At 42.3% G+C, this 15,456-nt stretch overlaps 1 protein-coding gene and 2 non-coding genes across 3 annotated transcripts; all 3 read right to left on the bottom strand.

Annotated features, from left to right (window-relative positions):
• Nucleotides 1-2,856: 2,856 nt before the first annotated feature.
• nop58 (NOP58 ribonucleoprotein homolog (yeast)) lies at nucleotides 2,857-13,664 on the bottom strand. The gene is made up of 15 exons (XM_088606713.1): nucleotides 13,482-13,664; nucleotides 12,413-12,489; nucleotides 12,000-12,052; nucleotides 11,397-11,521; nucleotides 10,406-10,542; nucleotides 9,995-10,059; nucleotides 9,217-9,351; nucleotides 8,378-8,523; nucleotides 7,761-7,887; nucleotides 6,529-6,692; nucleotides 6,287-6,421; nucleotides 5,207-5,268; nucleotides 4,614-4,747; nucleotides 4,086-4,213; nucleotides 2,857-3,602 (listed from the first exon to the last, which is right to left on the bottom strand). The coding sequence occupies exons 1-15, from the start codon at nucleotides 13,524-13,526 to the stop codon at nucleotides 3,546-3,548; spliced, it is 1,590 nt and encodes a 529-aa protein (XP_088462839.1). The 5' UTR covers nucleotides 13,527-13,664; the 3' UTR covers nucleotides 2,857-3,545.
• On the bottom strand, nucleotides 7,409-7,492 carry LOC148648780 (small nucleolar RNA SNORD11B). Its single transcript, XR_015926617.1, has one exon. It is a non-coding gene; the product is annotated as a small nucleolar RNA SNORD11B (small nucleolar RNA).
• LOC148648779 (small nucleolar RNA SNORD70) lies at nucleotides 11,666-11,760 on the bottom strand. The gene has a single exon (XR_015926615.1). It is a non-coding gene; the product is annotated as a small nucleolar RNA SNORD70 (small nucleolar RNA).
• Nucleotides 13,665-15,456: the final 1,792 nt, after the last annotated feature.

Raw genomic sequence — 15,456 nt, 5'->3', positions numbered from 1 at the left:
CATTTCTGTGAAAGACCAGTCCTTTCAAGAGGAAAGAAAACTGTTTGGGGTTGACTTGGAAACTATACACAAAAATAAAATTGAATGCAGTTAGACACAGCTGATAAGCAGACTGCATTTAATAATAATGCCTTGACTTTATATAGAGCTTTTATCACAAAGGACCTTTAACTATTGAAGGGAGCCCACTTCATTCATCACCAGGTAATGGGTGGTAGCCATTTTGAGCAAGTAAGCCCATTACAGAGCAGGTTAAATGGAGAAATTAGAAGCTGCTTTTCATGGCATTAACTGTAGAAAGGCCTGACAGCAAGGCAGGATGGCATTCATCCAGAACAGTGGGGTTGACACTCCTACCCTTATGAACAGAGCCGTTGGCTTTAATTACCAAGTAGTCAGGGCCTCAGCTTATCATCTCACCCATAGAGTGGCACTTCAAACATCACAGTCAACCCACTGGGTGATCGGATTAGAAATTCTCATATGCAGGGAAGAGAGCCACCAGCATCACTTACAGCAGCAACACAAGTTTCATCAGAGGTCTTCCATCCTAGTCCTGACCAGGACCAGCCTTGCGTAATTACCGAGATCTGATGATGTTAAGCTTCAAGGTAACAACATTGCTGCCCTCTGTATGATGCAGTTTATTGCTTAAAGAGCTCACTACGTGGTAAATAAACACATACTTCTTCAGCTGAGGAAATTAGTCAAGCAATTAGGAAAGACCAACAGGCCAGCATCCTGTGAATCAAAAAGTCAAGAGACCTCTATCTCGTTCAAAGTTAGCCACTCCACACTGGTGAGAGATAAACTCGAATGTCCAATTTACATAAGAAAAAACAGGAAAATGGGACTTCGATAAAAAAATCAAGCTGAAATGTCTCCTGTGGAGCTGCTTGAGTAGCTCATTGGACAAAGGCCTCTGCTCAGAGAGACTTGTTTTGTGTCTCTGGACTATGTCTTTAAGGCTAGGATGTGCCAAGAGGCAGTGCACAATTGGAAAAACAACCAAGATTATCTGGTTTCATAGCTGATCAGAATACTCCTTTGGTCATAACTGTGTGTTCACAGCACATGTTTTGGAGAGAGATCTTTAACTAGAAACCCTCGTTGATAAACAAGTACAGGTTCTCAATTGATATGTATAGAAAGACATTTATAGAAATAAGGGAAGATGTGATAAGGGATTTACTGGTGATAGCACTTTGGGGACCGACAATACACTGATGTGTCTTTGACCCGTGTCAGATTTTGTAATCTGCCTTGTTCTGTGCACTTTTAAAGTGATTGGAGATGTAGCAGTCAGACCATCAGTACAGGCCTGTAATACAGTTGCAGCTGAAGAGGAAATAAGTATTAATCACAGTCTGGCATCTGTAACCTGACAGATGTACAGAATTGTTTTTAGATGGGATATGTAAGCGTAAAGTGACTGTTCTTATCACGTTCATCATTCCATTTTAAACAGTGACATCCAAAATGGTTTTGCTGCTCAAGTTTTCCTTCATCAAGGGACAAAAAGATTAATATCTATAGGCATTAGCTTGTGGGAGAAATCTATGATTTCACAGAGCAGCAGTGTGACTTCAGTCTCAGATGTGGGTGATATCAGGGGCTCAATGGAGGTCATGCATGCGACAACAGTCACTGGATTATTTGTCCTTAATTGGACTTTCTCAAGATATAAAGAAAGGAGACAGAGTCTAAATGGGGTGAAGCCCAAATCAAAGTTAAATCTAAGCCTTTTGGTTTTTTTTAAAAAAGGGACCCTTAATGTGTCTGGTACAAATTAATAATCCATTCATTGTCAGAAAAATAAAATGCTAATCATGATGAAGGCCATGGCAAACCAGTTTATCCCAGAAGAATCCAGCAGAAGGAAGGTCTAAGACCACACTACCCTACACCTGGAGAGGAGACCAGCCTATCACAAGGTCAGAGAGAAAGACAGTTCAGAATAGCAATAAAACCCTTAACTGTAACTACAGTTGTTTTCTGCAGAGCAACTCTTCCAATTGAAAGTGATGTGATTGACTATAAGGCCATATGAGCTATTACCACAAAGATCAATTTCAAATGATCAAATGGGTATGGCTTCAAATATTTACTCTAATAACTTTGTCCCATCATGTATTCTGTAAAACATGAAATTTTGCATATTGGACAAAATTACTTGAGCGACATCAGACCTACAGCAAGTGCCTTCCAAATACATTTGTGGATTTTGTAGACTATCAAAAAGGTTTGCAAGTGGAAAATGACTACTGCTATAATTAATAAAAAAAAAAAGATGTCCAGGATATCTCGGTACTCGTCCATTTAATGTACTCGTTCAGTGATGCAGACACACAAGGTACACATTTGCAACAGCTGAAGTTCCTTGAAGAGGCTTCCATTATGTATTAAATCAGCTCTGCTCCACAGGTGCTAGTGGCTATGTGCTCCAGTTCAGGTCACAGGTGAGGACGAGCAACAACCTCTCTTCATAAAATGTGACTTGCCTATTTTTTACAATACCTACCCAATATGGATTAGCCCATTGAATGTTTTTCACACTTCAGCTGCAAGAATATTTGCGGGAATACAGCATGTACATTTTTATATATAATTTACAAGCTCTTGCTCAATGTCAGATCTGACCAACAGATACTTATTAAGGAAGTGTTGACTGCATCTTTATCATTTCCACATATGACACATGCAGACCAGCCTCTTGACTAATCAAGACTTTCTTCTGACAGTCTGCAAGCCTGGTGTCATCTGTTTTTTGACAAAGGCAAGATTACAGAGGAGTAACTAACTTTGCAACAATACATTTTACACCATAAGGAAGAAAAATAAGCACTGGATCACAAATATTGTAAAATATTTAATGCATTAAAGAAATGCAAAAAGATCTGGGAACATTTTACATTCTCCTCTTTAGGGCCTTTTTTTACAAATCACAAATTGCACTTCACTGCAGGAATTTAACTTGGGGACAACAGCTAGTGGCAGATCAAGAACTTCACAGGTATCTGCCAAGACGTGCACTCCTCAGATACCCAACTGTTTTAGAACTGCAAGCCTATAACAGATGAGGCCTAAAACAGAAGACGGTTCTCACTGTTAACACCCTACACGTACAGGAGAATGATAAATCACTGGCAGATCAGCCAACCTGAGGCCACTGACACACAGCCAGCCTGCACAAATCCTCCAGACCCTGCTAGCTGCACACTCCGGATTGTTACCACCAATCTTTCTAAAGCACGGTGGCTATACTGCTTATTCCATCATGGAAACATCCTTACTCTTGTGTCAGATTTGATTCATGAACTGAAGAGTAAGCTGCTTTTTTTTTACGCGGAGTAACATTTCCAGATTTTGGTCTCCGTACACGCGTAAAAACAAGAATGAATTACTGGATGGGGAAAATCACTGTGCATTACTCTTTGTCAATGTTCTTTCCTGCACACCATCCGTGAGTCAAAAAAAGCTTGTACAGTACTTGCAGTTTCACAATAAAGGAAAAAAAAAAGATTAAAAAATAAATGTGCAGTTTATCAGTCTTCCTCTTCCTCCTTGACTTTCTTCTTTTTCTTCTTCTTCTTTTCTGTCTTCTAAACAAATGGGGAAAGGTTTAAGTTAGCCCACCAAATCTCACCAATCTCAGTTTCAAGTTTCATAAACCCTCCAAATGTTTTTTCCCCTCCTTCAGCATTTTTTATCTACCAAGCTATCCATTCAAAACACAAATTCAAAACAACAACAAAAAAATAAAGTGGCTTTGGTTCTAGTCTGGTTACAGTCTCCAAATAAATCTGAACCGTGCCAATGCGCTGTCAAATCATACCACCAAACAGGCCGAAAGGCAGAAAGGACTTGTCTGGTTGGTAACTCTTTGAATGATACTGGAGACCTGGATGACTCAAAACACTCGGAACTTCATAGACTCAAGATTTATGAGTGAAAAAGATGCACACCAGAGAAACTAATGTTTCAGCCACAATGGCAGGTTAACTAAAAATCACAGTCTCTGTCTTTTCAACCCAACTCCCCAGACCGCAGGCGTAACTGGACGTCTGGTCACCCCAGGCCCCTACCTCTTCAACGGCCATGCTGGTGGAAGGCTCTTCCTCTGCTGCCTCCTCCTCCTCCTGCTGCTGCTGCTTCTTCTTCTCCTTTTTCTTCTTCTTCTTGGGCGGTTCACTCACTTCGGTCTCCGCTGCCTCTGTTTCGCACAAAACACAACCATCAATGCCTCAGTTTAGAGCCTGGACTCAGGCTGGTGAGACTTTTGCACTACAGCTTTAACAGTCAGCTAGTCAATTCCATTGACTGCTTGTGTCAAAGAAGCAATTATGCACGCGTCATTATCATCGTTACGACTTCTGTGAGGTTCACTTCTGGCTCATGAAAGATTTGATTAATAAATCAGCCGAGTGACAAGGACTAAGACTGGCAAGGCATGCAATAAAATGCCACTTTTAACGGAAACTGTACATTTTAATGTATATGGTATGGTCTTAAATCAAAGGCATACAATAATACAATGGAGAATCTGTTCATGAGGCAATACTCCAGAATTTATCAAGGATAGGGGAAAAATTCTTACAAATCCATGTACTGACCTTCTAACACGCTTTCTTTAGCTTTCTTCGCTTTGACTTCTCCAGCCTCTTCTTCCTCCTCTTCCTCAAATTTCCTTTTCTTTGAGACGGAGGGCAGAGTGGAGTCGCCGGAGGGGTCGTAGAACTTAACCTCACTGCCAAGACATTTTCACAGCAACACATCAAGATCCAAGCTTTTCAGAAGGGTGTGCTTTGTTCCTAAGGAAGACAACCGACGCTACACAAACCCCCCCTTTCCTCTAAAGTTAGGTCCAATCTGGGATTGGTCTAAATTGTAAGTGCCCACAGCCTGTAAAGTCTTAAATCAACCCATTCCCTTTACCCCAGTTTCACAAAAACAGAGGATTGGGGGGGGGGGGGATTCACTTGAATTTCTACTGCCACATTTGTGGAAAAACAGGCCAACATCCAAGAAAACAGACACTTCCAACGTCTTCAAAACACTTCAAAGTGTTACAAAGTCAAAGCAGGTTACGTTTTGGCTAAAAGGACTGATGTGGACTATAAAGACAGCAGAGGGGGTGGGGGTGGGGGGGAACATGAACTTGGCATGAGGTGTTTACAGATGGATGAGGGAGCACAGGAAAGCTCACCTCTTGTGCTGGTACTTCTCCGCCCTTGCCAAGGCCTTTCCTGTGCCACTTATTTTTCTGATCTGGGGAGAGACAAAGGGAACACTGTACCGATCTTGGTCTATACAGAACACTTTGGCACGAGCGAGACCTTTTTTTAACCCACAGAGCTTCAAAAGAGGGAGGGAACTTTGCACCGCAAGAAAGGGATCCAAACATGCCTCAGCGGCTCATAACGTTGGGAAATGAGGAAAGGCTAAATTACAAAAGCCTGAACTGTAACTTAGCCAGGGCAAGTATTGTATACTGCAAACGGGCACCTTCTTTCAGATTAGATGTAAAACCGAGGTCCTGACTCTCTATGGTCATTAAAAATCCCAGGGAGTTTCTCGAAAAGAACAGGGGTTTAGCCAAATGTCCCATTGGCCCTTACCAATCACGGCCTCCTAATAATCCCCATCTATGAATTGGCTTCATTACTTCTCTTCCCCTCCCCGCTAATAGGCTGTTGCATCATCCAGGTGGGGCTGCACATTGGTGGTGGTAGTGGGATTCCCCATTACCTGTAGAGTGCTTTGAGTGGAGTGTCCAGAGAAGCACTATATAAGTGTAAGCTATTATTATTATTTTAGAATTAATTTGGGGTGCCTAGTCAGGTTCTTTCACTCTGGACTTCCCACAGAATTTTCTTGAAAGGTCTACTATCCCATTGTCAAGCCAACCCGGTTAAATGTCTAATACCTGATAAGGCCTCAAGGGGCACTCTCGGTTAATATGAATCAATTGATCGTATTGATAAATCACAGTTGATCAATACAAATGAAAAAATCCATAACCCAAAACGCTGCGTGCTAGAATTTTACAAAAACTTCTCTTTACGAGGAACGGTTCAGATTTGGTTAGCCGCTCAAAGCTGCTTTCCCCTGGTTCTCAAATGCATCCTGAAACACTGTATCCCAATCACTCCTGTTATGGAAGGCACACGGATCTCTTTGCATCTCCTTGCACTCAAATTATAGACTTGTAGCTTGAACTGTATTACTTCAGTAAAAGAGGAACCTTAAATCAATCACAACTATCCGAGGTCTAACTCATACTTACTCCTCGGTCCTCTAGATGTCGTAACCTGGCCTCCAGCTTGGCTCGGTTTTCAGTTCCCATCTCTACATTGGTGTCCTCTCCTAGGGCATCGTATCGAATTGCCAGAGCGGCTTTGGCCGCCAGCATCCTGGAGATCTGCAGAGAGAACAAGCCCAACATTCAGCTCCCAGCTTCACCAGACTGTCAGGCTACTGACAGATTTGCTCATGCAGAACTGGTTCTCCCACTCGCCACAATCTCACCTTGCCCTTGTTCTTTGGTGTAGTCTGTCCTACTAATGATGCATGGTAGATCAGTCCATACTTAGGGGTGTCCCGCCTGGTCTTCAAAGCCCTGAACAGAGCTTTCTCCGCTCCGAGGATCTGAACCGTGGAGGCTGGGTGTTTAGCTAAATTTAACAGAGATCCTGTAAGGAGAACACAGACATTTTACAATTAAGTGATTTATCAGCATCGTCACACTTACAATGCAGAAGTGTTGCCACCTTGCAGTCCAATAACAGCCTAGATGTTAAGAAGCTAAGCAAGGCTGAGCCTCATCTACACCTCCATTAGTGATCTCTAAAGAAAGCAGGTAGCGAAAGCTGGTGTTGATCAATCATTGGCACTCTTCCCACTGGGTCAGAACCAAAACCAAAATGCTGACCACTTCATATTCATAGTTAAAGATCCCATGGCATTGTTCAGACGTTGTAGGGGTGTTAACCCTGACATCCTGTCTCAAGTCCACTCTGGACTTGCACAATCTCCCTAAGTAGGTGTTGCAGTTCAGTGGTGGATGTGAAGAACTTTGGGATTCTTTGGGGGGAAAAAAAATACTAAATGTTAAAATGTAGTAACTATGGCTTGCAAATCCACCATTTAGAATATAAAAATCTCAATCTCAACTGAACTTATATTTAAATTATAGGGGTGTCAGGTTTTTGCGAAGACGCACCTTTCTTTATAAAATTCCCTCGTTCCTAGATCAAGCTCTGGTGGATGAAGTACTTAGAACCACCACTGCAATTGTAACCCACAGAACCGGTTTTAAAATTTCATCACTTCAGCGGAAAGATCTCTGTGAACACTTTAAAATTGCACAAAAAGAGACCTACTAGCAAGTTTTCAGGAGAGGATAAGGGAACAGCTCAGATGAGGTAGTGACTTAAAACCCACATTTGTGATTCAGGGAAGTGACAATAGGTCATCATCATCACCGCTGTTCTCTTTGATCAAATTTAGGTGATATTCTGAACTGCAGTGTTATTTCCATATATAAAACACCGTTTTCTACACATCTGTAAACTTTATACATCTAGGCTAGATATCTTTTAAAAAACACTACAGTACATACTACTTGCCTATATTACGCACGCAACAGTCACCCAACTGCGTAAAGCAATTACATGTGAGATGGCCTCCACTTCAGCTCTTGAAAAGAACTACGAAGCCTTGCCTGCAAATTGGAGCCTGTTGCTGCTGTGCAAACTCACCGGCGTGCGAGATAAGTCTCGCCCCCACGAGCTCTCCCACCATGATAGTGAGATTGGGCGCTATGGCCATCATTCTGTTCTTCAGGTAGTCATACAGCTGCGCTCGGTACTCCGAGATCTCGATGACCTAAGGGAAAACACCATTCCTTCATAGTCACGGCTCCAAGCACTCTAAAACGGCCGCAGTACATTTCATAACACCCCCCAAAAAAACCAAATGATTGCAATATCTGCTTGGGGATCAAGCTGAAAGCAAGCTTTAAAAAGCTCATGTGAAATGCAATAAATGATCATGTTACAGCTCAGAAGAGGTAGTGACTTAAAAGCCTACACAGGTAATTCAGGGAGATGACTTTAAGTCTTCCTCATCACTGCTGTCCCATATGATCACTGAAAACAGATACAGATAGATCACTGCAGTATTTGGATTTACCATATATACCACCACCCCTAGCAACCCAACAACACCAGAGGCTAAGAGGAGTTGAGGTTAGAGCAAGATGCTTCTTTACACACCACCTAAAACCTTTCATAACCTCCGTTATAACCATCTGAATCAAAAAAGTACCTTGCCTGACCCATCGCTATATGTTTCCCATCTATTCCGTTATGCATACCTGGTCACACAAGTGTGAGATGTTGGCGATGTCTTCTTCGGAAACCTCAGTGCCCATGGAGATCTCGGCAGCCGTTTTCACTTCGCCCTCCACCTCTTCTGGCAGGATATCGGAAAGATCTGTGCTCGCCACATTCGTGCGAGCTCCTGAAACCAAGCACGTACACTACATGTAAGTTATAAGAACCCGACTGTAACAAGGACTTAAGATATCTATGTTGCAGCCTTCAGATGCTCTATTAGTTGGGTAACTGGGCAAAGCACTGAGACATAACTGCTTCAGCACATACTGTAACTCCCTCTTTGCTTCTGCCAAGATCACTTGTTGCTCTGTAACGTACAGAGGAAGCTACAAACAACTCAGATTGCCTTTTCTGTACAACAGTAGAACAGAAGACAAGCCTGACAGGCAGCTAGTGTGAAAGGAAGACACGGAAAACTTTTCTGTTATTGCCAGAGAAAAAAACATTATTCCTCACAAATGAGGTAAAACCCTTAACCCATGCACTTTGCAAATGTGGGAGGTAGATGAAGTAAACTGCACCAGTCGTTACAAATATTCACCCTGACCGTTTTAAAAACTGGCCATAAAAATACCGGTTAATTTCAATATGCTTCAGCTTTAGCTTTATAATGATACACATCACTATTTTCTTTTCGGGGCAAATTTTTTCTTTTTGCTTTTAACTACCTGTTAAAATAGTAAGGGATGATCAACAGTGCTCATTGCTTTTTGTTTTTAAATTGCTGCACAGAACATTAATCGCTGCACATCTAAGTATTTTCCACATTCCTAATGTCAAACCATTGACACCGTCGGACAAGTCCCGCGTGACCTACCTATTTTTCGGATAGCCTTACAGTACGCCAGGTTATCCGTGATGATTTTTCCCAGTTCAGGGAAGTGCCAGCCGTACCACTCTCTGCATCGCATGATGTAATTGTTCAGCTCCTTGTCCAAATCATCAAGCAGAGCTGTTTGAATTAAGAGAACAAAAGTCGGGTCTCGAGAAGAACCGTTTGAACGGGTGTATCAAACAAATCCAAATGTACATCCAAAATATCAGCTTTCATCTCCATTCTCCAAACCAGTGCTCGAGGTCACACCTCCCCTGGATTCAATGTGGTTTTCTAAAGCAATTTAGTAACAAAGATGAGCTCTGGAACATACTGGTTTCAAAAGACATGACTAAAAACTATTAGAATATTAGCTAGGTCATATTAGCTAGGAATATTCGCTGAAATACAACACTGACACACTAAAAACCTCTTTAATCCCGAAAATAGAAAGCTACAAAAAGACCCGATTCAATTATTAAAAACCCTAAAAGGCATTGCCAAAGTCTGGTCAGAATCAGCAGGGAAATGTTGAGGGCACAAATGAAAACAAAGGGGAAGTGATTTTAAAACTAAGAACAGGAGGCACCTTTTTTATACAGCCTCCTCTTATTTGTAACATCCCATGTTCTTAAAATTGGAGGATTACCAATGAGATCTTTAAAGCAAAGCACATTTATATATATGCAGTCAGGAACCTACGTAAAATACAGAAATTGCGGGAGAACAGTTGAACCTATGGTACTTTACAAACATTTTTTATATCTTAAATGTTACTTACAGATAGCTTGGACGATCATGGTATCCACTTTATCTGGGCTGAACTTCAGCTTGTACCGGGACAGGCTGGGGGAAAAAAAACAACCACAAGACAATCTGAGCACAGAACCACCGGCGACAAACCTCTTCCAAGACTGACAACCGATTCTGGAATTCTGGAATTAGGCAGGTCACATCATGACGTTTAATATGAAAAACCTAACACTGCAGAATGACAACTCTGTACAACTCTGCATTACCCATGCGATCCGAGGCTTGCCGTCTCAGTGGTAGTGACGAATTCTGACGAGATTCTTCACGAAGCATTTCAGCCAGCAGAATGTAATCATTGACAGCGCAGCCCCACTCAGCCAGAAAGGGTTTGATTTGCGCCCCCACCCTATCCCCCTCTGTCCTGGGGAGCTCCACCCACCTGTGAGCCAGCCCCAAGGCCATGGCACTCATCTCCCTGGGGGGCAGGCCGGTGATCAGCCCCTCCATCTGGTTCCGGATCCCCCTCATGAGCTCCGCCACGGCTGGGCTGTGCACGCAGCTCAGGTTCAGCTTGTCCTGTGGGGGGCGGAGTGGGATCTTGGTACACACACACACCAGGAGGCCATCCTGTTTTACCTCTATGCTGCCATCTAACACCCCCACCACCCCAATACACCCTATCAAACTGTCTCACAACGCATCTCCAAAGTACTTTGATCCAATACAGACACCAAGAATAAGATGTAAACTTTAAATCATACCGACACTTTATATTGTCTACTACCAACAAAAGAAACTGAAGTCAATTTTTGGCACAGGGAAGCCAACCAATGCACTCCTACCCCACTGCTTCAAGTGCAACAACCTGTAAAAAGTAATTCATCCCCTCACTACTGGTATATTTGTGTTAATGATGTAGGTGCAGCACACCTGGCAGACATCCGAGTTTAAGCGATCTCCACAAGATCTAACACCCTTGCCAACCTTACAAGAGCCTGACACCGATGGCTGCTGGGAGCACTGAGGGTTCTGTGTTTTTAATTGAGGAAGGAAATCAAAGAAGCAACACGAGGTTTTCTGTGATTTCCTTCTTAATATTTAAGAATGCACACAACTATCAATGCCTGCGGGTTCTCAACCAGTGAAAAGGCGCAGCTAAGGTTTCTTTTCTGGTGTCAGAGCTACCCTGAACTGCTTGATTGACAGCAGGAAAAAGTCCTTGACACATGGCAATCACAGGAGCTGGGAATCACCTCCCTAGCCGCGTGATCTGGGGGGAATCTTTTTTACAGGCTGACAGAATTCTTGGGATCATTAAGCCACTGGAAACCAAACACACAAAAAAAGGGGCCTCCGCATTCGCAAACGCGGAACCTTCAAAACGTCAACCGGTCATCTTTACGCAAAGGCCCAGAGGGCCGCGGTCGTACTTTGATCACGCCGCCCAGTTTGGCATCGCTGATGGCCAGCTGCTCGTGGGCTTCCTTCGCCACAACCCTCTTCAGGACCTTCTTCAGGCTCTTCCCGATCTTGCCCTCCACCAACGCGGTGGCAGCTAGCGAGAGATTTGGACAGCGTTAGGCGTGGCGGGCAGACCAGCAATGGCCAAAACAAACCACCAAGGAGCAGAGGGAGAAGCCCGTGGCCCACAAACGCCAGCAGGCAATGTTTATCTCCCGAATGCGATCAATTCCCCTGCTGCACTGCTGTCTCAGTGGTAGTGACGAAAACTGAAAATTGACCTCATTTGTTTTTCACTCAGGCAACACAGAATGCATCATCGACAGCAGAGTCAGAAGTAAAAACTACCATGTAGGCACAACTACATTTTTCTTTTTTACAGGTTTTTTGCTTGAGTACTGGTTATCAACAGCTCTCACAGTACATAACTATAAAAGTTAGTGGTGAGCTAACTAAGGATATGACAATATCTGTGTATTAAACTAACTGAATAAGAACCTTTTTTTGTATGTTCATGTACAGGCACAGGAATACCTCTAAATTCTTAAATTGAACTCCAAAAAACATTGTACCTGCCAGTGCTTCTGTGGTGTCCTGGAATTTTTCAAAGTGTTTGAGTTTCACTCTGGCAAAAGAAAGATTAAATTCAGATCAAACAATCTGAAAAAATGAACTGACTTCAAAACACTTTATAAAATGACACATATCCAGAGTCGACTGTTTAACCTGTACAGGAATCGTCACCAGCCTAACACAGTACACTGTCAATCAGATTAAATAAAATGACTTGTTTTATACAATTCCGTCCAAAGTATGCATACTGTAGGTTTCCCCACTTAAATAAAAGCTTAGTCTAGTTTCTGGGAAGTTGAAGATTTATACAGAAGGGTTTATTTCAATCCTAGAGGTTGGTAACATACCTAACAAAGTAAAAGAAAAGCCTTTAAACGTTTTTAGAAAAACCACAAAATGAAAATGTATTTACATTTTATTTGCTCTTTCTGGAGTCTGGAATTCTTCCCACAATTTGTCCACCTCCTGGAGTTTCTTCTCATTGAGAACCTGAAAAAAAAAGTTTAAGGGGTTAGAAACACTAAAAAGAGTCGCCTGCCGACTCACTATGGATTAACTCATTTTTAAACAAATCTTGGGCTACACTGCTTATCCTTACCCGTTGTCTTATTCGACATTTTCTTATTAAACGATTTTGACTTCGACCATTCCATCAAGACAGATATATCAACTCCCACTCCCACTGAGCGTTCAATAAAGTTCCCCAATGTAGCTGCACCTATTTCCCGTCAAGCCAACAGAACGAACGTCTCTTTACCTGCTTTGCAACATTTTGTGTAAATGCAGAACTACATTTTCCCTCATACTTTTCACCCTGGAATTAACGTCTTTTTCTTGTTGCATTAGCAAAGTTTAACAAGAAAAAAACACAACGTGAAATCGTGCCCTGCGTTAGAGATCATATTGAGATCAAACACGCCGAGCCAAAAGTTGTTCCAATGCAATACACCTCTAACCATCTAACGATACTTTTCTGAAACTGTTTAGCGTTTCGCTAAATATATATAAAAAGTGGACGATCGTTTCTTTCATGCGCCCAGAATTCTGAAACCTTTCAAAAAAAGGTTTATTAGCTGCGATTTTCAGATTCTCTCTCTACTCGTCTCAGCAGGCTGTTTTCATTCCGATTTCTGCAAGATCGAGCAATCAGATTTGGAAAGCATGAAAGTTAAAGTCCTCGACCTAATGCCAAGTTACATGTAACCCATGTGGCCAGTCTGCACGCAACGTGGTAGCAGAGAGCGACGGGCCCGCACTCCAAACTTCTTCCCCTACACCTTTTCGTAGACAATTTCGCACACCAAGATCACCGCGTACCACCATTCATGCCCAGATCATTTTAATTTCTCTTAAAACACTTTTATTTGAATGAACATATCGGCAACGCGGGCAAAAAGGACACGCACACGGTAGCACAAGATGGTCCCTTTGCTCTCCTTAGTTCAAATTACTGAAGCCCCCACCCATTTATTTTTCCTTACCTTAAAAATTGCATAGCCAGCGGCGGTCTCGAACAGCACCAACATCTTCGATCATCTATGGACGTTTTCCAGCCTCTAAACGTGGATTTTTCCTTTACTTAGGATCGGCACGCTCCTCCACCACGGGCTTCTGCAGAGACCCTCCACGCGGTGTAGGATCCCGAGACTGCGCACTCCAGGCGCCTGCGCGCGGGGGCGGAGCCGCACACCGGAAACGGAAGGGCTGTGTTAGGAACCGGAGACGAGACCCAGGAGGCACGCTCGAGTGTTTCCGAACCTTTCCGAGTCTTTCCGAAGGCCCATTGAGTGTTTTAAAATGGTTTCAACGTAATGGGTGCTCATCAAGAAAGATCCAACAATACACTTTTGCCTGTCTCGCCTCGCACCTTTTTGCTTATCAGATACAAAAAACCCGTGAATAAATCACAAATAATCACAAATAAATTTGACATTGGATGGACGGACATTGTGCTTTGGCTATCCAGTCAAAGCGTTTTGATGGCATACTTATTTCGAAAATACGTCACACGCGGTTGTGTTATATCAAGCCTTCAGCTCACGCAAAAAATGTCAGTTGCATTAGACAAGGACGTTTATTTAAGGGAATAAATAAATAAAAGAGGAACTTTTAGTCTTCTGATGCTGAATGTTTTTTGTATAATGATAAGAAAGAGACACTCACGGCTCTAAGTCTTGACACTGTACAAGTGTATTCATTTATACTATTCATTTACTACATTGGCATTGATCAACAGTTCTTATTTTAAAGTTCTTATACAGACATACTGTATTTAAGGGATGCACTTCGGTGCAGTGGTTAGCAGTCTCACAGTGCTGGGGTTCAATTCCTGGGCTGCTATCTCTGTGCTCAGTTCTACCTCTGGGTGCTCTTCTTTCCTCCTACAGTTCAAAGACATACTGTTAGGTTAAATGGCTTCTGGGAAGATTGACCCTGGTGTGTCTGTCTGCCCTGTGGTTGACTGGTGTAATGGATGGATGATTTTTCCCATAGGAAAACAAGACCCGGCCTATAATAAACACCAGTCCTTAAGAGAACACGGTATTCAGCATTGGTCATCACAGTCTCAGGTAGAACATTTACAGTATGAGCTGAAGAAAGCAGATTTCAGGCACAGATCACACAACCAAAAGACGTTCGATATGAGAACCTTAGGATGAGACGTAAAACCGAGTTCCTGACTCTCTGTGGTCATTAAAAATGCCAGGGCGTTTCTCGAAAAGAGTAGGGGGTGTAACCCCAGCGTCCTGGCCAAATTTCCCATTGGCCCTTACCAATCATGGCCTCCTAATAATCCCCATCTATGAATTGGCTTCATCACTCTGCTCTCCTCCCCACTGAGAGCTGATGTGTGGTGAGTGTACTGGTGCCCTATGGCTGCCATCGCATCATCCAGGTGGATGCTGCACATTGGTGGTGGTGGTAACTTGTGTAATGTATTAATATAATATTAGACTACTGAACGTATATAGTAGATACTATATTGGTTCTACTAGATACTATATTGGTAAGTACTATTGTAGCTCTACAGTATAGTATTTCAGTACACCTCGCAGTGTATACCATAATATTTCACTCTAATATTTAACCATATCACAAATATATATATATAAAGTCCATATTATAGTAATGTTACAGCACATACTGTACATTAGTTAAGAATTTCCCAAATTATAGATGTTATAAAATATGAATTATATTATCATTCAAATAAACAAAATGTTATTTTAGTTGTTATATTAATCTATAGACTCATACTACACATCCATCCTATAGTAAAGTGCTGTAATTTTCCAAACATGTTTTATATTGTCTTCTTAGCTTTCACGAATAGGGCATGAGCTAACTTTATAAAACAGAGCTCTTCAAAGAATATATGCGTCCTCATTATTTTCACTGGGATGAATCTTAATCAGACCCGGTACCTTTGCCAACGTGGGTCTCCCTGTAAGCAGG

The sequence above is a fragment of the Lepisosteus platostomus genome, chromosome 14 (assembly GCF_059453375.1).
Source record: "Lepisosteus platostomus isolate fLepPlt1 chromosome 14, fLepPlt1.hap1, whole genome shotgun sequence".
NCBI classification, from domain to species: domain Eukaryota; kingdom Metazoa; phylum Chordata; class Actinopteri; order Semionotiformes; family Lepisosteidae; genus Lepisosteus; species Lepisosteus platostomus.
This window is presented reverse-complemented; position numbering and strand designations above follow the sequence as displayed.